Below are 27,454 nucleotides of genomic sequence, written 5' to 3' on the forward strand. Positions count from 1 at the left end.
GTGAACGCAATGTGATACTAAATGATAATAAAGATAAAGTAATTATTGTTTAGCGTGCAACGCTTCGACGCATCGCACGAGCGCGACTCGTGGCTCTTTCAAATAAAAAGGAAAAATCTTTCGATCGCGAGAGGAAGAAGCAAACAGACGATCCTTTTTTCTGCGAGCCGCCTAAATAATTTTTAGTAACTAACTTTTCGTCGTTTCTCTGTCTCCGATCCTCTCCTACCTAAAACCCTCTCCAACCTCCTCGTTCCCTCTTCTCGAGACGTAAGCGCACTAGGATTACGTATGCAGATTATGTTACTGTTAATTAGTTACGTTTATCGTGTATATATACACAGACACAGACACAGACACACACACACACACACACACACACACAAACACTCGCGACCAGATGTCCCAAGAGGGCATTTCTTTTCTTCCTCAACGTAGCGAAATGTCGTAGAAATAAATCATTTTTTCATCAACGTTGAACTTTGCTTTTGACTATGTCGATTATTTAAGCGGAGAACGCTTTAATTAAGGAAGTAAATTGCAATCGTGATGGTAAATGCGTATGCAGAGTTAGAAAGATCGATCGTTCGTTGTTTCCTAGAGATAAAATCGACGATGCGTATTATTTCTGCAATTAAAATTTGTAGATAATCTTGATTACGAATGAAAAAATAAGAAATGTCGTGATTCCTTTCCAAGATGAAACAATACTTGCTTTACGTTACCATATTGTATATCACTTTCCTTTCTTTAAATATTCGCTTGATTTGAAATCATTGTTCTTCGGACATCTGGTCAGAGTTTTCTAGAATTTAAGCATCTTCCGAGCGGAGAACGTTTTCCGCGTGCTTTCTTAGTGTTCATAGATTTACAAGAAATAAATTAATTCAGATGAGAAATCTGTAAAAGAAGATAAACAAGCGAGCGAAAACAACTTGGCTCATATCAATATCCTTTCCCTTTCCTTTCGACCTAAGAAACATTAGATTTCGAGCGAATTCGTTTTTATCGGTTTCTATTATTCGCCAAAATTAGTCTTTAAATAATCTTTTGTTACTGAGAAATTTCAAATGAAAAAACGGGATTTTGTATATAATGCAAACGATGTGCGTTCTTTATCGAATTAAAGGTTTCGATAAGTATCTTTCTTTATCGTATACGTAGAAGTTTCTTCTTTTTTTTTTTTTTTTTTTTTTTTCAAGAACGATAAACGAAGAAAGGAGAACGATCTTTATCGATGAAAACTAAATGTACTTCGAAGAGGAACAAACCGATTCATATAGTTGACATGGATACACACATGCACAAATTAACGTCTGAGTGAAATTTATCGAAATTGTTTCGTAGCGGTTTCTCGTTTATAGACCTATCGGTGCGTAGTTAGAGGAACATCTACACCAAACTAACGGTTCGATGGCCAAGGATTTCATACAAAAAGGAACCTCGTTGAAAAACCCGTTACTGGCGGGCCACGGTTAAGAATGGTGATATACCTTTGCCAAGCGTTATCCGTTGACAGTGTCCGTTGCATAATTGTAACGCGATAAGGAACAGCTAGTTTCTGTTTTGTTGCGAGAAAGAGAAGTGGGGTACGTTTGCCATCTATCTACTTCATTTGTGAACATAAATACGGACTCGCCAAGGATCGAGATTGTTGAAACCGGCTTTATGAATGACTACAGGAAGAGGAATAACGCTATTAAAGGTGTAAATTTCACAATCGCGCATTCTAGGATGCCTACTGCGATCTACTCTAATCTTGGTCTCGTCGCGGACGAGTAACTGATCGTGAAAACAACGAACAAACAAAAATCTGGGTCAAGGTAACTGCGAATGAGATTCGTGTAAATCGAACATAACAAATTTATGCATTCGTCAAATGAAAACGAAAGTTTTAGATATGACTCACTCGAGTATCTTTCTACGTTCCCATTTCCTAGTATTCGTAGAGATATTTCCTGAGCAACCGTATATCTGATTTTTCATCTTAAGGTTACTAGGTAATCGCTGTATCCTGAAATTGGCTTCCTTAAGCCTTTAAGCCCAAAAATTATTTCATTTACTCCGTATTCAAATATTTCGCGTATTACGCGAAATTTACCTCGACAAATGTTCGTAATTATCAAAATAAGAGACGAATTTGTGGAATAGAAGATATTCGATATTCTTATACGTTGCAAGTGACTCGATAGGCGATGGTAACGTGTTTCAGAGTTTCCTCTATTTGAAAAATTTTGTTCGAAACATAAATACAAGTAACAGTGCTTAGAAAACGAAAAGTATAAGTAATTCGCATTAGTTTCGTTCCTGCCATTCACTTGCTTCGCTCGTATAGAACGTACAAAGAAGTTTGCCTGTGAATCTCAATTATATCAGTGACGTGTTCAAAAATTCAACAATATCCGACTCGATGAAATTTCCTTCTTGCGCTGCTAAATGAGTACTGGTATCATTTTGAAGTATCCGAAGTAACTGAAGTCCGAAGAAACCTATATATGCCAAATTATATCGTGCAAGCCCGATATTCTCTTTATTCGTACTCAAACGATATTATTATCGTTTGACGTGTTATTTGACCAGAGATTAATACATTTATAAGTCATTTGTAATGTGTAATAAAATATTGCGCTTTGCTTCAATAGGCTACGTATACAGTAAATATTCGTAACTTTTCAATATCTCACATAACGCTTGTAAAAAATGAAACATTGAATTAATTTACCAAGAATTTTCCATCGGTAACGTCAACTATCGTCAAGATCGGAGAAACGTAGAAAAGGTGAGACGATCGATGTCCAGAGGATTCACCTTGTTCGCGGCCCGTTACGATTGCTATGCGTATTTAAGAAATGTTGGCGTCCCGTCAAATTGACTGACACCGATCCATCGAACAAAGGATTCTTTCTTCATCGACAAAAAGTACCGTTGTTTGAAGAAATTGCATAATAGAACCTGCATCGGTTTGTTCTCAGCGGGTCGTCGGGTACCACCTTGGTTAAACTTCTTGCCAAGAAGTCGTCTAGCAACATTGACCAATGACCATCGTCTGGTGACCAGATTCTGAGGCCACGAAGAGTACCGTAAGAATATTCACGTGTAGGTAAAACAGGGGGGGTAGTGTCCGGTCAACGCTCTTGCGCTCCTTGGTTAATGTATATAAGAGAAGCGGTTTGAACCATGTTCACGGCAGATCAACGGTAGACATGATCGGCAAGATAGTTCTGATACTTTCGGCTTTGGCTCTGGCTCGAGCCCAGATACCCAGTCTGGGTTTCTGTCCAGATTACGTACCTATGGCGAACTTTGACATGTCTAAGGTGAGTACAGTTGACCAGTCGGCCATTGCAAACTTGACAATTCAATAGTTACTTTAAAAGCGTTGCTTCCATCGAAATGGAATATTCTTTGATATTTTATGTGCCCACGTTACAGTTTTAAAAATGCTTTAACCCTATCGCGTCCTTTGGATCCTCCTCTTCGATCTCGAAGATTTCTTAGGTTTCAAGAGAATAAAAGAATATCATTATAACGAACGAATTATTTTCACTGTTTTCTAGTTTTTGGGTATCTGGTACGAAGCTGAGAGATACTTTCAACTGACAGAAGTAGTATCACGATGCGTAATGGCAAATTACACGGTGGGTCCTGACGGCAAGTACCGAGTCAGCAACGAAGTTACAAATAGATTGTAAGCATATTTGAAAAAGTTAAAAGAACTATCTTTTTATGGTTACTTTTCGCTTTGTTTATATTTTACATCACTCATCGAGTACGTTGTATAGTATCTGCGAAAAAATTTATAGTTTTTGATAGTATACCGATGTTTCAACCCTCGATAAAGCTGGTCACGATACCAGCGAATCTTTGAAGAGTACACGTGTTAAAAAACACGACTTACGTTTAATACCAGTAAACAGTAATAAACATGTATTCTTTGTTTTTCTTGTGTCTTTTAACGACTATGTAATCGGATCATTTAAATATGTATCTATAATTATTTAAACATTTAGCACGGGGATCAAGAGAGTGTTAGAGGGTGAAATCAAGAAAGCCGCCTCGAAAGCCGAAGAAGGAAAACTAATCGTAAAATACACGATACCATTGACTCCTGAAACCAAGTATTCTGTACTCGAAACGGACTACGATTCTTACGCGGTTCTGTGGAGTTGTTCCGGTATCGGTCCGTTCCATACGCAAAACGCCTGGGTTATGACAAGAGAAAGATTAGCACCGGGAACAGTCTTACAGAAGGTAAATTTCACTTATATTTACAAATTTCATTTTTATTTAAAGCGTAAATTCCTACTTTAAATTCTTTTAAATCCTCCTTCTTTTCAGAAACAAAATTTTATTTAAATTCATTAAATATTCTACGCTAGTATTTACGTTTGCATTCTCTATCTATATATCGAAACACAAGTTCATATACGTACTTTTTATACATTTCTACAAACTGAATCTCGTTTCATCCGATAAACACTCAGATATATAACTAATATTATGCAATCCTTACCTTTAATTTTAAAAATTAAATTAAATTATATATGACGAGGGATTTTATCATACAGTAGAAATATAATATAAACTTCTTTCCAAATAGGCTTACGCCGTCCTTGACAGTTACAAGATTTCCAAAACGTTCTTCGTAAAGACGGATCAGCAAGACTGTGCTTACTTAGATACGCCAAAACCACTGGAGACATCAGAGATACAAGGCGATCAAGCTCCTGTAGAAGCTCCGCAGAAAGATACCGAAAATGTTAGAGCCGCTGTAGTGCCAGATGCACCGGAAGTGATCGTCGAAATGAACACGAAGGAGGACGAAAAGTTGACGAAAAAGTCTCAAACTGCTGAAAACGCGAAGAAGAAGGCGGTTAACACGGTTCCCGTTCGAATCATGGAAGTGGCTGACGCCGTGAAAGAAGATATACCGACGAAGAATGCGAAGATAAAAGAGGAGAAAAACGACGAGCCTATGAAAGAGGGAGTCGACGAAAATATGAAGCAAGTGGAAAAGATTGCGTGAAAATAACGCTTGAAAATGAAATTTATACTCGTCTCGTTCGAGACACTTCGCGTAGATTATTATCGTTTAGTTCAGTTTCGGGCTTGTAGCGGTTTCGTTCTGTCGAAACCAGTCTCGCCTGAGTTTCATGTTCGTTATTCATTCATTTCCAAGGATTATCACTTTCATGGTTCGTGGAGGGATAGGAGGGTATTTGTTTTAATTTTTGTACAAATGTAAAAAAAAAAGAACGATAAAAGTTAAATAAATTGTTACATAAAACGTTGCTATGAAATTCTGATGCACTTATATTTTTCTTCCCATTTCGTTTTTCGGTTACCAGTGAATCGTAGATTAAGCGAAAGAAGACACGAAAGAAAGGGTATAAAAGAACGATTTATCATTAGATATCTTGTTTGGAAAATGGTAATTGCACGAATACAAACTAGATATGTGTTTATACAATTTGAAAAATGATAAACTATTTAATATGTAGTCTTCGATGTTAACGATAGGATGAACAAGGATGTATAAAACGATGGATAACGGGACCCTTAATAAGGAATTTCAATTTTGATCGATGTTCTCTTCTTCAGTCTTTTGCAAATATTTTAATTTCACGTTTATAAGAAAGTACAGTAACGACTTAAATGTAAATAAACGTAACTAGCCATACTCTAGATTTGAAAAATACTTACGACAATGTTTAATTATATTTAGTTCCATTCTCCGAGTACGATGAATAGATATCGTAATAGACCAAATACCATAACAATGGACAAAATAACAGAGCTACTATTTAGTCGATGGATCTGTCCGATGAGTCAAGACGTTTCAACGTTGGTTCAACAAACGCAAACAACGAGGAAATGTGTGAAATGATAGAAACATAGCAACGAAGAAAAAATAATAGAGCTGGCTATTACAATAATCTACCGTTCTTTTTAATATTTTCAAAATGTAAGACATTCGATACGAAAGGCCCTGATTGTACATTGTCCATTTCACGCGTGAATTACATTTGACTAAAAGTTTCGAAAACTGGTTGCGGGAAATTCGTCTGATCGAAATTAGATCTGAAAAAAATCGGTTAACAGCCGATTAGTCGCTGGTAAATTCGAACCACAGGCCTGGGGTTTCTTGAACCTGCGGCGTACCGTTAGTGACCCACTAACTGACAGAAATCTTCCGAACGCATCCAGTCAGCCTTCACGGCTCCGTCTGCGTAAGCGGAAGGTACAAAGAACGGGAAGACCAGTCACTGGCGGACAGTTCGTCGCGTGAGAAGTGTCACTGCCAACCCCGATCAGTTCCTCCAGTTGTCAAGTTTCAGCGTGTACAACGGTTGTCAATCCGGTACGTGACCCATTCGAATCAGTTCAATTCGTGACTCTCATAATTTTTTTACATTACGGTCAAAGATCGCAGTGTTCTTCCTCTTGTACGCATTGCATACAAAGAGACGATACGATTACAATTGGCGCATAAATGTCGATGCTCGCTGATTACAATGGTAAAGATATGGAAGAATGCAACATTGTTGTATCCCTCTTCTGAAATAAAAATGCGAATTTTAAAAACGAATTTTTCGTGTTAATACGATTTTGACTATTATGTACTTTTATTGCCTATTTTCTATTCTTTCTTTCTCATTGAATGGTTCGTTGCGAAAGAAAATACGATTGTTATAATTAAAACAAGTTACGATTTTTATTTAGAAATAACGCAAATTCATAACCTACTTCTAAATGAAACAAATTCATTTTTAGAGCTGCAAATATAACGTTGTATAGAATTCGAAATTAATTGCTTTTTATTTTCTCTAGAGAGATATATAAATAATGAAAGATGTTTGTACGTATTTGCAATGCTAACGTTACTGCCATTACCACAGTTCGAACATTAAAAGTTAACTGTTCTTTCGAAACGCGATTCCGGTATACGTGGTATCTTGTCTGCAGAAAGTATTTGCAACTGTTGTATATGCAAAAAGCGCACATTGCATACTGATATATGATGTACAATTGTACGTAAAAGACGCGTGAAGGGAAGATGCCAATTCATGAGAGTAAAGAATATACAGCTTCCTTACTAGATCCAAAGAAACGTGGGTTGTTTTATTTGATTTAAAGGTATTTTATTTTTATAGACCTAGAAATATCATTGAACGTTATGTGTACAGTTTGTTAATAATTTTTTGCTATTCACTGAGTAGTTTCATGATTGCATTAGCGAAAAAATCATCTTTCTTGTTCACGTAAAAATATTTTATACAAATATTTAAAATCGAATAGTAAAAAATGGAGCAAATTCTTGATAAATGTCGAGTATCTTTTATCCGTGTACTGTGCGTCCGTTAGTTTCGTCTTATTGTTAGCCGTAGGAAGATTGTACGCAAACTCGTGTAATCTGTTAACTGGATTCCTTAATCAAAAACTTCTATAATTACGAAATTCGCGATTAACGAAGGCAAATCAAGTTGTGTTAATTTTAATTCTTGCAAACGTTGATACAGCGCGATTTATTTTCGAGAAAAATAATACAGCACGTAAAAAAATAAAGAATCTCTACAAAATAAAAAATTATTATGTTTAAGAAAGTGACAGTTCAAACGACGAATTAACTCGTCTTCTCGCCTCTAATATTAAAAATTGAACTAATTCGATAATTCTGGTTACAGAAGAGACGATGCTGCGAATATATTTACTTTTAATTATTGCAAGTGCTGCAATAGCACAAGTACCATTTTTGGGCTCGTGTCCTACCGTGGAAACCATACAGAATTTCGATATTGAAAGGGTATGTATGATAATCGCGTATTTCAAAGTCTATTATGTCGACTAGAAACTAGAATAGATTTCTTGTACATACCTGCGTTATTGACTTACTTATGAGGTAATGCAACCTGCATTTAGAAAGTTGTCCTCAATAGGACATCGATACACATAGGATATAACGAGAGATAGATATGTAAAGTATAGAAGGTCAAAGATGATTCGTTCGGACTTTCTTTAAGGCTTATCCTTTTTAAATAAATACGCGTGTTCCGCTGTTTTTCAGTACTTGGGCAAATGGTACGAGATCGAGAAGTACTTTGCATTCTTCGAGTTTGGTGGAAAATGCGTAACTGCTACTTACAATATAACAGACGATAGTAACTCGATCAACATTTTGAATAAGCAGATATCCGCTTTGTGAGTATAGTCAACAATTTATTTTTTATAACACATTTTAATTGTTAGATTTTTAGTTAAGGTTAATTTATAGCTTTTTTAAAGATAGCACATAATATTTGTGCTCGAAAAATGTGCAAAACATGTCAAAATATATTTAATAGAAATTTCAAGAACGAAATATCATTTACTATACAATTTTGGTAGAGGAATTTAGAGATATTTAATAAAAGATACTTTTACAGTCATACTGTTATATTACACTTTGTGTTGTATTGAATTATAAACTTTCTTCAAATTTACAATTGTTCATTCATGACGAATGTATGTAAAATATAATACTTCCTCGCATTTTCGAATATTCGACATTTTATAAAAAATAAAAAAGAACTCTTCGTACGTTTACTCGTTAAGCGCATAATTTACGTTAATAACGATATTACGTTAAATAAAAAAATGAAAATTAATAACAATAACGTTTAGTGAAATAGTTTGATAGAATTGCATATATTATTATTTATTCAGGACTGGAGTTTCTTCGAGTATCGAAGGAGTTGGAAAACCTGTTCTTAAAGTGGAAGACGCAAAATTAACTGTTTCGTTCCCAAGTATGCCTCTTCCATTAGATGCACCTTATTGGATTCTCGATACCGATTATACAACCTACTCTGTTGTATGGAGTTGTTCAAATTTCGGCGTGTTCAGGTAAATGTTCAAGGAAGTAAAATTACATAACAAATATACCTTAATATTTCAGAGTAGTAATTATTTTAACATGCATAATACATAATAATAACAATATACGTAATACGTAAAGATAGAGAATTATTGGTGAAAAATATGAAAAGTCGCATTACCTATATTTTACAAAAAGGCAATTTTAAAATTCGCTATGTTATCAAACAATTTCACGTGAATATTATCTTTTCACTTGATCGGTGTACTAAATATGCAGTTCTGTTACTTTTCTTAACATTTAAACGACATTAATGTGAAATATATGGACTAGTATTATTTAAGTTAAATTAAAATAACAACCGTATCAATATTGTTGGTTTTTTATGAATTATTTCGTAATAAAATATTTATTTTAAGCCACCAAATGACGTATAAGTCAGAAAATCAATAAAAATGGGCTTGTAATATTTTCCCCCTGCGATTTTCATATCCTGTTATTACTTATTTTCGAGGAAATTGTTTGTACATTATTTTAGTAGTATTATTTCAGTAGAGAATAGAGAGTTACACATTAATATACTAAATTTATTACTGTATGTATTTCAGTACAAGGAATGTTTGGATCATGGCAAGAGAACCAAAGCCATTGGTTTCTGTTTTAGAGAAAGCTTATCAAATATTGGATAAAAATAATATTAGTAGAGCATATTTTATTCGAACTGATCAGAAAAACTGTCCTATAGGAAACTAAATAATATTGTACTAAATATCAAAACACATTTGTTTAAATAACATAGTTTTATTTCATTGCAGAATAAGTTGTGACGTTCCTTCGAAATAAATAAGTTTCGAAGAGTACCAATTATAAATTATGATAATTATAAATTATGACTGTGTGTGCTCAATTTAATCCGTGATTATTTAGTTATTGATCTTTAGCTGTTGCGTTTGTGTCGAGTAGCGCGATATGATATACGTACATGACTCACATTATCGAACGTCGATAAAGAAAATTGGTAATTGAATACTTTTAATTTTAATATACTCTTCTTTCTACAGTCGAATAGTTTTTATTATTTTTGATCTCTTATTATTATGATTTAATTTTGCTGTAAAATTCACGATACCGAAACTGTCGAACAATTTTAAATCCGCAGCTATCCGTTTAGATAATTAAAACGTGCTAAAATTTCTATCCATATTAAAAATTAAAGAACATTATTTATTTAATATTGTTGTATTTTAGAATAATGCATTGTTATATTTATTGTATTTATTTATCTATTTATGTTATATTAAACGTAATGGTGTAAAATATGATAAACTAAGAAATGTACTAAAGTGTATGATAATAAAGCACTTTCATATATAATAGAACTTGTTTTATAACCGTAAATATTATACAATTACTCAAAGCATTGACACACAGAATATCATCAGAACTATAAAGTATATCTGAATAAATATCCCAAATTATGTTTTTAAACTAACAATAAATAATGTACATGACTTTCATACATATAGTAACATTATATACATATACTCCTTAATCAAACACGTAAACACGTATAATTGGTATTGAAAACCACTATATATTACAATGTACTTTTCTTTCTATGACGGTCCTTGAAATCTTTTTATACTTTATAATATATATTTTATTATTTTCCTTTGAAATCTGCAGAAGTTCTACGCGTGCACCATTAGATGTCGCAGTGCACGCCGATACTCAGAAATCAACAATAATTCAAAAAAAATTACGAGAAAATGTTTTTAGTCAATATCTTAATACAGCAATAAGTAGAAATAATAAATACCAATTTGAACGAATGAATTCGAAGCATAGCATAATAAAACCATATATTTATGATAAACATGTATAAAGAAACTTTCATAACGGTGGTATTAGATTGCAATTTGTTATTTAGTTCTCTTCTGCACGAGCAACTAACAACTGCAAACACATATAAAAATAGAAAAATGATATAAAGAATAAAACGATGAAAGTATACCTATAGTGATTTTTCACACGGTATTACTACATATAATATGTATATACGCAAAGTACACATGTGCTCGAATCGCTGCTTTCTCCCACGTTAAAAATGCAGGAAATAGATCCGAAAGAAATAAATCGAGCGTCAACTAATGAAAACACCGCGTCACAATACTGTTAAATTAAACAAATAAAGCATGGAATATTTGGCCGCGTGTTAGGTCTATCCCTAACGCTTCGTCACGTGGCGTCCGTACAAACAGACACCATTCAATTGCGGAATCTGCAGGATGTCGTCAGCGATGCATTGTGTATCGAAAAAGATGAATCAAAAGATCCCACGAATCAACCCCAGATTGAAAAAACAGAATTGCGTGGAACAAGGGGCACATACGTATGCGTATATAGCAAGTAAACCCAACGCAAGCCAACATCTAACTATGGTTAGTTAAATACATCTTGTAGCCTCCTAAAATATAGCTACTTAGTTAAATAACGAAGCACCGTATCTATTGTCTTCGATCTAAAACTATCATGGTGAGAAATTTTGTGTCAACGACACAATTTTGTAGAACGAGTTTGTACATAGTTACTTCCATCTTTCCATTGGTATCCAGTAGTTAGTCGTTTAAAGGCGACAACAAGGATCGTTTTCTCTCCTAGGAATAGGTGTTTCTGTAATCAGTAGGATCACGAGCGATAAATTAAAATGCGGTAGAATTTAAATCAGAATATCTGAATAGGTAGGCAAAAACTCTGTCCGAGAACCAACAGGTCTCCTTTCGAATTTATCCGGCTATCCTTTTCATCTCTAACTGCTCTTACACACGAAATAAAGCGAAAGACAAACGGCGAGGGGAACAAGAAGAAGGCGAATTCTGCGGAAAGAGCGAGAGAAGAGAGGACGGAGGATAGCGCGATCGTCTTTCTCTCGAGGGCCCAAATATCCGCGTGGGCCTTTTGGTTTCCGAGCAGCACCGGCCCCTAATAACAGGGTACACCGAGGCTAAACAAACATACACGCCCCTGGCATCTCTCGTTGAAAGAACACACGAGAAGAAATGTAAAACAAAACAAAACAAGCAGAAACAATTTAGCCACGCCACTTAAAGGATGCAAGGTGGAGTATGATAGGTACTGAAAGATTCAACAGAAAATCAAGTACATGCCTCGTTTCACCGAAGTATACGTCGTTCGTAAATTTTAATCCATCAGATAAGAATAAAAAGCAGCAGGAGTAAAGAACCAACAAAAATCTAGATTCTGATGTTTATTAAAATTACAGTGCTGTAATCTCAAAAGATACTTACTCGAATACCTGATAGAACACGATGTACTTGTCAGAAATAAAGAGAAATATGTTAAACGTGTAATATTTGAGCGTAAAATACGGTCCATAAACCGTTAACGTAAAACGGTATGGCATAATTGCTAATTGCAATCGTGAATAACAAACGTTTGCTTCGCCACTCTTTCCTTAACATCCACGATTTAATCGAAAAGGAAGAAGACGTATATTGTCTTCGATAATCGATTCGGAGAATTCGTTCAGTTAGCAATTATAACTAAATTATAATTACGTAACGAGTTCATTGCTTGAATCTATGGTAATTGATTCCTATCGGTACGTGCGGTGAACGAAGAAATCAGGTCATGCTGAGAAATTCACTTACAATATCGAGTTATGTAAGGGAAGTTTAATGCAGTTACTGTTACAGCAAAATTAAAAACAACGATTAGCGCTATTACGTAGATTGAATAAAATAGTTTTGAAAAATAAAAAAAGGTACCGTTATTCTTTACAAAGGTGGATTAAAAGGAGTGTACTTCTGACATTTCCTGTCGATTCTTCTCGTATTACTTCACCATTTCTTAAAATGAAAGCCAAAACGTACATATAGAGCTTGGAAAGATCTTAGGCCTGCCATGTAATCAAGGAAAGTAAAGAACGAGAGAGAATAGAACGCTTGTCGGCAGACATCGCATCTTCGAGTTTAGTATTGTTTCTGAATAAGCACTGCTATTGTGTATATGCACTTACGGTTTTCTCAATATTCTCGAATACGTTTGAACGTCTCTTTCTTCGTTTTAAGACATTCTTTATTTTATTTTAAATTTCAACGATTACGCACAACTACAGGTAGGTCTTATAACTTGCGGACCGAGTCATACCGAAGCACCATATTTCATTGGATAAGAACGTATTCCTAAAATATCGCATAGGCTTCTTAATCTAAATGGAAATACGTAGCGTGAAAGCTAAATGCCTTAAGGGCCGATCCATTTGTCTCTAGCACGTGCAAAAGACCGGCGAAGAGACGCGCAAAATGCGAGAGTACAAGAGTTTGAGTAAAAAGACGCGAAAAAGAGGAAGGAGACGAAGAAGAGGAAGAAGGAGGAGAGGACGAAGAATATAAGAAAGAAGAAAGCGAAGACGAAGGTAGATGAGACAAGAGCCATTCTGGTTTGTGGGCACAGCCGCTGCCTGCAGCCCACAATTATGATAATAGCCCCTGGTCCTGAGTCTTGTTAGTCCAACGTGGAACCATCTCCTTTTATCTATATCTTCTTATTTTCAGACTCACCATGCTACACCCTCTGCTTACTACAATTTCCACTTTCACCCCTTTGCATCGTTGTGAGGTCAGGTGGAGTCAGATTGATGGAATTTTGCCAGAAGAATATATCAAAGTTTATCTTTGAATAAATACTCTGAAAGTTTTAGTGTAAATTTGATGTATTTTAAACATGAAGTGTGTTTACCACGTTGTTTACCATCTGAAAATTGAAACCTACCAGCTTTATTATCTTCGCTTTTTATAATAAAACAACTTGTAGTTGATTACAATGTATCGCTTCGATCTAAACGTTAAAAACAAAAAATGTTGTTACACACGAGCAGTATACTGTTGGTACAATGATACAGAGATAAAACGAAATGTAAAAAATACAAATAGGCGTGTATGTGCATAAGTTTCAAGTTACGTGGCGTTACAGAAGCATTAAAGAGCCAATCGGACCGTAAATGCACGTGAGGAAAACAGAGGTACTCAAAGAGTAATTAAAACGCGTGTACAAACGTTTTCGTCTCGTTAATTAAAATTAAACCGAGCGATCCGCGTTTCCTCGAACTATACTGTGTAAGGCTGTTCTGAACGGTTTTGTGTTTTAGTAGATTGAAGGCAGCTAGGAACGCGTACAAGGAATAAGAATATAGGCAGGCAGAGTGTCGGCATCGGTCGTGAATACAAGGAGCATGCAGTATGTACGTACTTACATACGGTCGCGTCTGTAAACGTTGTAAAAGGCGATAGCAAACGGAGCACGTTTTAATCCACTTTTCAACGCACCGTCGTCGTCGGGCCTTTTGACACTGCGGAAAGCGTTAATTGGAGACTGCGCCACTGCGATCGGGCAAAGAAAACCTTTCAAAGCGGGGTCCCTTCGTGTGATAGTGCCAGCAGCTTTTTTTCAGGATAAGTAGAAAATGCCGTTTCTTCCTTCTTGTGCACCGTACTGCCTATACGTCAACCTGACTTTACCGATGTCGCGTCAAAGCTGCCTGGGAACCGTCACGATGTTCTTTTCAAAACTCGTACAATTTTGTTATATCTATATGTCCGCACGTTATTACGCGCACATCATATATACACGAAACTTGAGAGAAAGTCTTCAGACATAGTCATCTACGTGGGAGATCAACGAGCGAAATGTCAGCTAGAAACGCATGTTTTCGACCGCAAAACTACAAGACAAAACATTGGACTAATACTACATTGGTACAGTGGTACTGTGTGCGTATGTGTGTGTAATTCTATAAAAGTTGAAGAAATTGATATATTTGTAGCACTATGATAAATTACTTTTTTAAAAATCATAGGCCACTTTGTGGTCCTTCAATTTGTTTAGTGATTCTGTAAAGTATTTATTATTCTTGTACTTTTGATATGTAAATTAATTTATTTACATTTTTCAATAATATCGCGTTTACTTTTACATATCGTATCACTGTCTTGATCTTTGATAGAATCATCATTTGAAATTTTACATCAATCTATATCTCTTTTTGCATTTTTTAATTAAATTAATATTTAGAATTTATGTGAAAAATTGTATAAAATAACTTCTGTTTCAGAACGCTTACTTTGTTGTTTCTAAGTTGTAAATGCTCGTATAAACATCGAACGTTCGTTTGCATATGCATATATGTAATTGTTCGTGCAAAAATTATTGTTGTTATTACTTTCGTACAAACACAACATATACGGTTGGAAGTACTTTTGCGATGAAAGATACGTTACTAAAGTTTTGAAGGAAGATATCTCTGCTTTTTCTCTACAGTAGCTACCACTGGGGTAATTTTGTATAAAACAAGAATTTCTAGACGACACAATCGTGGTATATGGCTGTTTGTTCAGATTAGGGCCGACAAAGGAAACTGTTCTCTCTCCTTAACTCTGTCTTGATTTAAGCGAAGCGCCCCGTATTTGCTCTAGATTAAATGGAGCTTCATGGCATAGCCCTCTCACAATCAGAGATATATACTAGGCCCTACTACAGTGCTTTATATTGTACATTGTATTCACAACCAAAGCAAGCATGAAAATAATCGTTGTAAAAATTCTTACGATTCCTCGCAGACATATATGGCTGGTTCTTAAACTGCATATAAATTATAACGAAGTAAATTTATCAGTTGAACAAACAATCTAGGTATGTTCTTTTATCTATGTTCTTTGTTGTTATTTGCGCTTCTTATTGATTATATGACAATGGCTTTAATTATGCCTTTTAAGTTTAATAGCTTTAAATAACATAAGAAGAAAAATTGAGCGAATTTGTGTTTTTTATAGACAGGTGGCACACAGTATCACTGAAAGATCAAGCTTGAAGATGAATACATCTGAGAAATGTTGGTTATATAATAGAGAAACTAGTACTATTTTATTTTACCTTTTGTAGATAATTCCTCTTTTCTATTCCCATAAACTTCTCAGTTAGCTACAAATATTCAATAGAATTCTACTTGTTACCTTTTTCTGCTTCCTCGTTCACTTCCCTTTCTTGTACTTTCAGTCGCTCGTTTTGTCTGTTTTGCTTTCATAGCAGAACTTTTTGTCTCAGTTCATCTCTTGGTCCGTAATAATGACGTTCAGTAATCAGGCGTATCCTGATAGACTAGAACGAAGAGGAAAAAGAACTAAAGAGGGTCGTGATTTGTAAACGTCTATGTGGGCGTTCTCGCTACAAATTATGTAAATAACGAACATAGAAATTACAGATGACTCTACCCTGATCAAATTGAACGCTGCTGGATACAGCAATCTAGGTTTCGTGAAATCCAGGCTGCAGATATCGAGATTCTACTACTCCTTTGCAGTGTTAAATATGTATAATATTATAGGATTTCCATTAACAGGATCTGATTTAGGATTTCAACAATAAATTTTAAACAATATTACACAATTATTAAATAATAAATTAAACAATAAATTTTAAACAAAACGCTTCTGATTTGTCTCAGGTAAGGTCAATAAGGTCGTCAGAAAGTATACACTACAGTTTATACCTTACAATTGAATTTTGCGTATTAGATGTTAATATATATAGACTTTGTTTTATTGAAAAAATTACGAATTACTAGTTTCTTATAATTATTTATTATTTTAAAGGTATTATAGATATTATTTGGAATTAGTTACGTTGTAAGCATTTAAAAGAATTTATACAATAAAATTTCGTAACCTTCAATTTTCAAGCTTCAGAATCATAGTATGTACATACGTACGTACAGCGTGTAAGCATGTCACGAAAATGCAACAAGTAACATCCGAGTGAACGAAACAAAAGCGCGCGCTGCAACTGATTCACGAGCCTCGTTTCGGCTCACTGATTTTCATAAAAAGTTAACTCAACACCTTCCGTGCACGTCGTACCGATTACAAGAACGAATGGTTGGTATCTCGAAAAATGTAGCCCGATTATCCTCCCTCGTAAATCTTAACGACTTTCTTGCGAATCTCAGTTTTAATTCTCTCGTTGGTTGCTGCTGCATCGAAAGACCGAGGCCATCCGATCCGTAGAACGCCTAGAACGTGCGTTTCTCGTGGGTGGACTTCGGCTGCGTTCGGCCGGACTCGGCCAGTTTCGGCTCGGTGAGCCTGCGTCGACCCCGCTCGACCCATGGCGGTCGGAGCACACAACTGGTTGTGGCTTTCACGAGGCAACTACCTACGTCGCGCGCTCTTCCTCCTCGCGTGTGCATTCTCGTTTCGTCTCTTATTTTCCGTTTAATCTTTAGCTCGTCTCTCGTACGCGTTGTCTCGTGAATAAACGGACACTGTCGAAGTAATTGGTCAACATTTCATGCGTGTAATATCCCAAGTGCGGTTCACACGATTCAACGAGTTTCACGCGACGAACTGTCAAAAAATCTGGTTCGTTGAGAGAAGTCGTACGATATCATCGACGCTCCATGCCTATTCTCATCCGGTCGTGAATACCGTGGCGGAAAGCAGTGCTGTCACGTGCGTTTGTATTCGTGAAATCGGCACCGATTTACGATGGACCATGGACCATGAGTCGTGTTAGAAGACTTTAACGTTGTTTACAGCATAACGTATCTCGTGTTTACGACTACTCAGTACGTACAACCGGTTAAGCACGTGGTGGACACGATGCTCCTAAAATTGGCAGTGTTGCTGTTCGTTCTCGTGCGGCCAGGTGCAAGTTACTTCAACCTTTTTCTCAGCCAGGCAGAAGTGCGGAAACTAATGGGTAAGCAAAGGTGTACAATTCGTTTACGCTTGCATTCACGCTTCTACTAAGTCGTTGCGTCGTTCCTGAACATATTTTTTACTTATATGTCCTTGGTAAACCTTATTCACTATATATATATATATATATAATATTCGATTAATATTCGATAAGAATCTTTTGTACGTCTAGAAGAAATATTTCGTTCATCTCGTTTTAACATCAACAAAATTGTTTATAGCGATGTCATCTTGATCTCTCAAAAAGTTCTGAGATCTTTGTTTACATAATAAGATTACTTTTGATATGTAGCGCTATATGATTTATTTTCATACATACACTTGATGTAAACATAAACAAAATACTTATTTTCGTAGATAAAACCACGTATCTTTACTTACATATCTTTACATGGTTGTATTTACAATATTAGTGCGGACTACGTTATCAATCCATTGCGATGGCTGAAATTAATATTTTATTCTTCATAAGATATTAAGGTATCTAAAAGTTCTTAGAAACAGAGTGTCTTAATTTGACACTTATTTGTATTGTTGTAAAAATTATGCAATGATTTATTTTTCTATTTCTTTATGACATACAATAGATCAAAAGATTTTTAGACTATATCCAAAAAGACATCATTGTTTGGAATAACTTATATTATGCCGATATATATGTGATTTTCTTTAAGTGTACATCTTATATGCAGTTTAAAAGAATTTTTTAGTCCGAGTAACTTAACAATCCATTAAAATACGTACCGACGAGAAAAAATTTAACCACCGATCAAAATCCCATTAAGATAGCGATTAGTGCATAGTATAGTAATTGAGCCGCGGACAGTGAGGAATCGATGACGTTAAAGGCTCCTAGTACCGAGATTTCACTCGGCTAATGAATAATTATCACCGCCTTACATTCATACGGCAAACCTATTGCCTTCGTCAACAGTTCAAAATTCTACGGAATTTAATATATAATAGTAGACTGCCGATATGCTTAATTGAGCATTGAAATGCTATAGGTCAAGTAGAGATAATTTACAACATAGCAAAAGTGTCATAAATCCTTGTACTTGAGTTAGTGGTAATTAATCGGTATCTGCTGTGATATAAAGGCTCATGTATGTGAGTATGTTGCGTGTAAAATTAGTTCGTAGAACTCGCTTCGCTACACATCTTTTCTTTAACAACATGTACGTGGCCTTTTTTTAGAAGTTATTAGAAAAGAAGGGGTGTTCTAAGGATATATCATTAAAATAACAAGCGCAAAAATGATGTTGTTGGAATCGAAAGGTAAGGAAAACAGCAGGGAATGCTCATTTTTAGCGATTTTACGGCATTTTAACTGAAAGTATGGAATTATTGACTCACAAAGGTTTATAAATAGACTGCAGATTCGTATGCATTTACGCCAAATTTAATCACGCAAGATATGTACAATGCATTTAAAATACAAAATACAAAAGAATCTATATTAGGATACTAATAATTTGGTAAGTAAAATGAATCTCTATTTGAAGATTCGTTTCTTTTTTTGCACTTGTAAAAATCTAAATTTGCATAAAAATCCTCAGTTTAGTTATAAAGCAAAAATGTCCACAGTGAGTCCAGTGGGTTAAACATTTTTCGTGATGGTTGAAAACAGAGTGTTCTTTCTCCACTTGAATGAAGCAAAGAATGTACTCACTCCCTCTGCCTTCATTATTTTCTATTAGTGCAAATTCTTATCATGTTAAGGTCCTTTTTTACAATAATTATACATTATTAACCATTAATAATGATTAACTAATAATATCACTTTAGTGTAAGAAAGTTCTTATAAAATGTAAATTTTCATCAATCGAAATCCGTGAAAACGAGATACGTTAGAAAGAGTGGGGTTATTTTGAACCATCGCGTGACAAACTGTAGATGATAAACTTCTAGTGTTCTATAATTCTGCGATTTTATAGCGAATGAAACAATCAATTGGTTTATAATTATAGAATTTTATTTATTTTATTACTAAATTTGTTACATTTATGGAAGAAAACTGTTAGTACCGATGACTTATAAAGTTTTGCTTGTAGTATTAATACAATTGTGTAAAAGGTTCCCGGAATACTAAATCCCTGTTGAGTCCATATTATGAGTACAAAGTTGCATATTCCTTATTTTAATAATAATAGAAGTAAGCATTTATCACTTTATCCGAAATGCTGTAGTGTGCAACAGTTTGAAAAAAAAATGTTAAATAAATATAAACGATTATTTTCCCTGATGCATAATTAAATTTAAAAATTCCATATTATGTCTCTTTTTTAATAATAGATTAAAGTACTAAAACTTAATCTCTCAATAAAGTTTTACGATGTTCCTCCGTACCCACTAATTGTCCCATACTTGTCTAAGTACCGATGTTTGAAGCACGGAGCGTTCTTTCAATTTACAAATACTTATGTTCCACGATATTCTAATAAAAGTACGATTGAACCAATATATGAATGCTCAGAAGCAGCACGGTTCAACGATCCATTAAAATCTCACGGACGATGTGGTTGATTTCAGGGAGCTCGACAAATCCGTCCGACGATACTCGATCGTTTGTTCCATTCTCACGCTCCCGATCTTCATTCTTCTCCGTCACACGTATACTCCTTTGGAGCATTTTGTTTTTTCTTTTTCTTCTTTTTTCATTTGTACTTGCTGTTAGTCAAAAATCGTCGCCGAGCTCGGTAGTCGGTGCAGAGGAGAATCGTTGCACCGGAAACAGGTAAAAGCCACTCAACGGCACGAACTTTCCAATATTTCCGCGATAACTTCCACGGCGACGAATAATTCGCTCTCGGCTCGTTGATCCGCGAAAAGCGTCGAGCCGGTTGGCTAGCACCGCGCCACACCGTGCAGAAAGAGAAGAGATGTATTTCGACGACACCTAAAGTCGAGCGAATTGCCGATTCGTTGATTCGCCCCGATTCTCCGCCGAGAGAAACGCGCTCGCGTGTAGTATTGCGCGTTTTCAGCCACGCACTTCGCGCTTCGTTCCACGGTCGACGACACGCATTTCATATGCATATCTGCTCAGGCCTTTTTGGTTAACTCAAACGTGTTCGCGTCAAAAGCCTTGCCTGAAATCGAATTGCGTTTAGCGCTAACGCGCTTCGCTCCAACGAATGAAAGGAATCGGATCGTACGATTTGTTATTTAGAGACGGCGTCATTAATCGCACCTATAAATTTGGAGTGTATTGGCAGCGCAATGTTCGTTCAAACGAAAGGGATTAAATCGGTACGTTCTCGAGGAACTAATTTAAATTATATTTCTAAACTTACATAGTAAGATTTAGATATTAAAATATTACTCGTTTGCAATTAATGTTATTTTCATAAACATAAATATTTTAGATGCTTATATTACTTAGAAGAATATGGCGAATAAAATTCGATATTTATATTCGAGAATTTTGAAATCTTTTACAACTCCCAGAGGCGTGTATTAACCTCGTCGAAGTAGATATTCATCTCCAACTGGATGGGATAGCGTTTCTTGGCTTAAATACGTACGTATATAGTGGTTTATCCTGTTTAATATAAAAGCAGAACTTGTTTTTGTGTCATTGAAGGATAGGTAATAAGAATACCGCTTTTGCAATAAATGTTTTGGTGGTAAAGTGGTGTGAACACATTTCGCTGTCAGAGGAAATACTTAGCTATTTGTTGTTAATATCGAAAAATTTTTATTACAGGATTTTATTGGTCGAAATTATACACTATCGTTTAAAAGTTTAAAATCACTTCCAATATTCATGATTTATGAAAGAGAACGTAAGAAAAAATGTATTACTGTTACGGTTGATGGTTATTTGCCTTCAACAGGTTTATTAGAGGCATTTTTCATTGCATCATCTTTTATTTTCCTAAGCAGTAATATTTTATTATATTTTTATTTCATTCGTACATCTTGACCAATTGCCTGAAATTTCACGCGTTATAAGATCTGATTTTATCTACATTATTTTAATATACTGTAACGTGACTTTATCTCCGTATTAGATATATATGATATACAAGAACTGAATAATCAAATATAAGTTGATAATTGTAATCCAAAATGTTTGTTCTAATCCAATATAGTAATTTAAATTCCATAAAAGCTCGATCATCCACTCCTGTTTCGAATCACCAAATTCTCTTTCCATCAAATAAAAGTCCCTGTACATTTTGTGTCCTATACTTTGGTTTTTATTTATACGACTTATACTTTGGTTTTGTCGCCGTTTCGCGATATCATTTTGTAGGCAATAAAATATTCGGGGTAAAACGAGGAAACGAGATTGGTATTATAAGATGGTATAGTATATACACGGGACGCAATAAAATATTATAACGAGGTCCTTGTTAAACGAACATAGCATGGGGTGGCTGGACCGACCCTAGTTTGTTTAGACATCGAATAATCGACAGTCGCTTCTTTTAGTCTTGTTTTCGTGCGAGTCGTTCGGTTCTATTGCTTTTTTTCCGTTGGTTTCTCATTTTAGTTGGATGGCCATGCTGCCGATTGGGCCTGTTCAGACAGAGCCTTGAATACCGATTTTGGAGGGCCCCTTGGGTCGCTCTCCATATGGACCACGGGTTTTTCAAGCTGCATTCACGCTTCCTGGAAGAAGGAGGTTTCCAATTTCGGTATTTACTATAGGGTTTCCCGTATTCGCTTACGTTCCTTCACGAACAAGCATCGCAAGAAATTGATCTCGATCGGCCGTGTTCCACTCTGTTGCCTCGTTCGGCCGCAATCATAATGGAAAGGAGTGCCGATGAAGATATTGACCGGTGATTAATTATGGTTATCGGCTTATACGTTCTCAAAGTAGTTTTCGTTCATTAAGTCTTATGGCGCAAAAAAAAAAGAAGAAATACAGATACATATACACGAAGGTGAGAGAGTGAGAGTCCAAAGTTGGATTTATCACGAGTCGAATATCGAACGCGCTTGTAAGAGCCACTTACAAGAATTACGTTAACTTCTTACGTTTTGAAAAATTGTGAAGGCAGGCCACGTTGCTCGAGTAGATTATATACACTTTTATACCGTTGTATGGTGAAGATAAGGAAACGTTATTTGTACACGTTTATCGCGTATCCCCAATGATTCTTTTTCCAATATTTTTGGCGTTTCTCGAAGCGACTTTCTTTCTTCGTTGAATCGAGGTCCCAAAACACCTCACGACCCTAAAATTTTAGAGTTATCTTAAGGTGTTACGGCCTTACGAGCTTGCTACCACTTTCGTATCGTGTAGCATCCGCTTTGGATAAGATAACTGAATTCCACTGGTGTCATGCTACATTCCGATTTTCGTTTCCTCACTCTTCAAACCGACAAGTAAATTACGCTCGTCTATCGGCCACGATGTTGTCTACTACATTAGTCATATGAAAATAATGAACGTTATGAGATACATTGTGTTAATAAGTAGCAATGTTGTTTTCAGCGTTCTTAATTTATCATTCGTCGTCCGATAATATATTTCTCTTCATTAACTGTTATCCATAGTTTTTAAAATATTGAGTCGACAACTAAATGATTGCGGAGTTTGTCATTATCGCCTAATGACAAAACCCGATAGTATCTCTTGAGTTAAACTGTGCAGGCATAAAATACAATGTGCCTTCATATGCTAGTTAATAAATTTATTATCTCCATAACGCAACAGCTGTGTATCCTCTTACGCGTAGTATTTGTGCTTTATACTTTTTTTTGTATGATAAGTTTAATGTATGATAAGTTGCCTGCTTATACTTAGTATTTCGAACTACTTTATGAATTTTGAATTAAGTCTGCATTAAACCCGTACACGTAAAAGATTGTATCGCAAATGCGATAATAACTTTTAAAAGACGGATTAAAATTCCTTGGTCCGATAACTTTCTATTTAACGAATTTGCATACGAAGAGAAAGCGCTTGTTGTAAAATTATTGCGGTGTTCAATCAGGAAAACGTCAAACCACAATGATGCGCACGAGCATCATCCGTCAGAAGTCCGTGTCAAAACACGATAGTGGTGTGCACTCCGACAATCTTGTGCCGGAGGCGGTGTTTCACTCGTGTGAGTCCGGCTTGGGTCCGACCTTAGCTAGTTAGGGCCTGACAGGCCCATCTTGATGTTACTTCAGGAGTGGGGTGGCCTCAAAGGTCCCGCCTGGGCTCCGTGAAAACGTTTATGCACGCACAGTGGCGTAGCAAACGGCGGCTCCGTGAAATGATAAAATGTTATGCTTACTTTCTGCTTATTCAACGTATATAACCTCGCGTTTGCTAACAGCATACCTGTAACGTCGTTATCCAAACGAACGCAGTAGATTGTCTTATATCTCACTGTGACGTGATACATTAAATTCTTTTAATGTTTTGAGGATACTATCGAGTTCGAGACGAAACGGACGAATTAGTCACGTATGTAGATAAATATGGGCAAATCTTAAAAAACTATAGGGACAGAAATGGGCGACGGCAAAGAAAAAATTGGTAGATCGTATCCGTCGATGAACAAGCGACAGAGAAGAATACGTTACGAGGGAATGGCTGCGAAGAAACGCTCGTGTATGGTTTCAAGATGGGCCAGCGGGCGAATGCTGCACCGTTGTCCGCATCAATCTTCGACTCCTCGTTAAGATCCGCGCCTTAAGTTTTCGCTTGTGTGCGTCAGCTCGTTTCGTTCAACCTACGTGCCAGGGACACTCTACGGGATGTGTTGGTCAGACATTTACATGAGGAGCCGTCCGGAGAGATACAGGACCCCCGTGGATTTTCTTCCGAGAGCGGACGGCGCGTTTTACCTCGTGTCTTTTTCTGCCCAGCGAAAGAAGAAAATCCTACTAAAGTACCTCTGATAAGTTTCGATGCACGACACGTGTTACTTTTCCCAACAACGAAATTGAAATCTCTTCGCGTATGGTATACACGATACATACACCTTTACCATTTCGTAAACGATATATGTACTTGCTGATTTTCTGCAGCACTACTTCTATATATTCGGTAATGCACGAATAAAAGTACTTCATGCACGGATAAATGATACTTGCTTTGTCGTATATCGTTATCGAGTAAATTTGTTATACCTAACTTTGAGATGACGACCTATATTAATCTAAAAAGCAATTGTAATAGCAGTGTAATAAAATTGAAGGAGGATTGTGTATCGAATGAAACCATAACGCGATTGTCTTTTATGTGGGCACGAGCTCTTTTAATCCCTGGAGAATTCAGAGATGCGATAGTACGAGGGTGAAAATGGTTATACGCTTGTTTTCCAATGGCACTTGGGAGATTTTTTCTTTCTGCCGAGGGCTATCGTGAGATGTAACCCAAGAGGATCTGTTTCTACAGGAAATTTTTCAAATATATTTTATAAATACTAAAAAATATTTTCAAATATCCATATATGATACATATACGATAAATATCCGATGAAAATATATTTTACAACATTTAAAGCTAGTTTATGAATTGGATTTGCAAGATACAAGAATATTAATACTTTAAGATTTGCTGCGCGTATTGACGGATGAGCGATGGCTCCCCTGTACGTCGCAGTGTTATGCTTAGCAAGCATTCTTCGCAGTCTATGCAATTTGAATAACAAAAGAGAGTAGGTGAAGTATTTATAAGTATCTGTTAATATAACTATTCTTATATTTTTGATTTATATTGCGGCGTTTGTGATTTGATTTATCGTTAGATGATTATTCTTGACGAAGATTCGTAAGAGGCAATTTTTCTGAGATTTATGTTTTCAGTTTAATTTGAACCGTATTGAATGTCGTAAATCGATCGTATCGATCTTTTCCATAGCCTTTATTTTATCCTTCTTTCGCATCTTTTCTTACCTATCAACGAGAGCGTTTATCGATTTTTCAACATTATCCTTGCGAAGAATCTTTTAGTTTTTATTCCTGAGTCTTTTTTCGCTTCCACGCAGCGAGTTCTGAGTGACAGGATCTTAACGAGCATCTGTTTCTCGAAGATGAGTCTGCCGTTCCTACAGGATCTCTTGTGAAAAATATCTCGCGTAGTTGAAGTACTTAGGAAATATGCTGCCTTCCCTCGATTCAATATAAGATCGTGATTCAGGCTCACCGCCAGAATAAAACCTTTTTATCCAGGAACGCTGTTCGCTCCGGTATACACGAGCTTGTACTCGTGATGGGAGAAAACATTTTTCTGACGTATAGACCTCGATGCATCGGCCCTTATACAAGGTGACTCGGCAACTAAACGGCCGAACTCTTTCCAAGGGCCACAAACAGTTCCTGACAAATGGTTCCTTAAGTGGTTCCCGTTCTTAACCTTTTATGTTGCTACCTAGAACGAACTACCGTAGAAAAGAGAATTCTAAAATACCGCCGTTCTGGAAGTTTATGCGGATAATTTAGCGTTTCGTGACTGCGTGTTACAAGCTGACTGTGTGTAGACTTTGTGGTTGGCATATCGGCCACAATTTTTGACAAAGGAATTGATTTGGTTCTATTTCTCCGGATACTCGCAGTAATTGGTTTAATTCGTAGAAGCACGCAACCGAAAATCGTTTGTATAATTTTTTAAAACCTATGTGTATATTAAAATAATACAATATACGTTTAGTCCAGTTGGAAGATTCGAATTTTCAATCGTTATAAACAAGCCCGTTCTTATTTACGTATCGAATGAAAAATTAATATTCTGAATTTTGTTGTCAATGTTAACTAAACATTTTATCCGTACCATCTCATTTCCTTTCTTTCATTTTTAATTAAGCCAAAGTTAGTGCCCTCGGGATAAAGAACTGGTCTACAACGCGATTTCACACACCGACCTTGAGAACCGATTAAACATAAATGGACGAAGACAAGTTGTACCTACACGTACAAACACGAGTACTTTTATACGCTTTTACGTCTGAAGTGTCCTGTCTTGTTTTATGTCCATTTCTCTGACAGCAGACGGAATTTCGAATGTGTCTCTGAAATTATCAAAGCATCGGTGCCGTGAAAAGGAACACATGGTAAGGTCCATCCACTTAAACATCCGAAGGCTTTAGAGCGCGTAGATGCCATCTCAGCTAGGGTCTTCAGGAGCCCCACAGCAGGGGATGCTCTGCCTTTTTACGTTCGATGTCCTCCTATCTCCTCGTTGGAAATCGCCCTTGCACGACTCATCCCTTGGTAGCCTCTAGTGATAAATCTGCCAGTGAGACTCCTGACGGAAGATTGATCTTTCCTCCGGACAGACGAGTGGGGAGGAGGGGTAGGGTAAAGAGCTGCGTTGTCACGGAACACGTGTACTCGTAGGTCAGTTCTTTTCCTGGAATTCGGGATGTATTCATACGTCAGTCATGAGTCGAACGCCACGGAAGAAGAGTAAGCGGTTTTGTTATTCCGCGGACCGGACGGTGTATTTTGTAGTTGTTACTTGACGATCCACTCTCACTGTGCGAAGCTTGCTTCCATTCCCTGGTTTATGATGAAAAGTTCGATGGATTTAGTACCTCGTTAACTTGCTTTAGCATGTGTGAAAGTTTCAGATTTCTGCGTATATTCCTGTACGCAATTCCTGTTGCTTTATAATAACATGAGTCGTATTTAAATAAATCGCTTCATATATATAGTTGATAACTTTCTTCTAAGTTTTCTTTCTTTAACTAGATATGTTTTTCGTTGTTTCAATAATGACGACAGATATATTGCAATTTGTAAAAGATACTAGAGTTGCTGTAGTTAATGTTTTTTAATGTTAAAAACAATCGTTAAAAACAATCTTAAATTTACGGAAAGAATGAAATAGCCGTTATCGACACGCATGATTCTTTATTTTAACTTTCTGCTG

The 27,454-nt window shown here is 36.0% G+C and overlaps 2 protein-coding genes across 2 annotated transcripts in view; both read left to right on the forward strand.

Moving 5' to 3' along the window:
• Positions 1–3,106: 3,106 nt before the first annotated feature.
• Positions 3,107–9,699, forward strand: LOC117234636. The gene is made up of 8 exons (XM_033496031.1): positions 3,107–3,317; positions 3,558–3,688; positions 4,011–4,251; positions 4,601–5,008; positions 7,691–7,804; positions 8,066–8,199; positions 8,704–8,883; positions 9,463–9,699. Exons 1-8 carry the CDS (start codon positions 3,204–3,206, stop codon positions 9,605–9,607), a joined length of 1,467 nt encoding a protein of 488 aa, XP_033351922.1. The 5' UTR covers positions 3,107–3,203; the 3' UTR covers positions 9,608–9,699.
• Positions 9,700–17,040: 7,341 nt separating this feature from the next.
• The window catches only part of LOC117234542 (tyrosine-protein kinase Drl-like), a 29,227-nt gene continuing 18,813 nt past the window's right edge, over positions 17,041–27,454 (forward strand). Inside the window, exon 1 of the mRNA XM_033495871.1 lies at positions 17,041–17,629. Coding sequence (XP_033351762.1) covers positions 17,530–17,629 — 100 coding nt within the window. The 5' untranslated portion in view covers positions 17,041–17,529. The remainder of the gene's footprint in view (positions 17,630–27,454) is intronic.

The sequence above is a fragment of the Bombus vosnesenskii genome, unplaced genomic scaffold (assembly GCF_011952255.1).
Source record: "Bombus vosnesenskii isolate JDL3184/JDL3185 unplaced genomic scaffold, Bvos_JDL3184-5_v1.1 scf7180000013305, whole genome shotgun sequence".
NCBI classification, from domain to species: domain Eukaryota; kingdom Metazoa; phylum Arthropoda; class Insecta; order Hymenoptera; family Apidae; genus Bombus; species Bombus vosnesenskii.

Excerpts from the sequence above, each read along its gene's own strand:
- LOC117234636 (XM_033496031.1), top strand. The coding sequence starts at position 3,204 with ATGATCGGCAAGATAGTTCTGATACTTTCGGCTTTGGCTCTGGCTCGA. Across the intron at positions 3,689-4,010 it reads AACGAAGTTACAAATAGATT|CACGGGGATCAAGAGAGTGT; the intron begins GTAAGCATATTT and ends TTAAACATTTAG. Across the intron at positions 8,884-9,462 it reads TCAAATTTCGGCGTGTTCAG|TACAAGGAATGTTTGGATCA; the intron begins GTAAATGTTCAA and ends TATGTATTTCAG.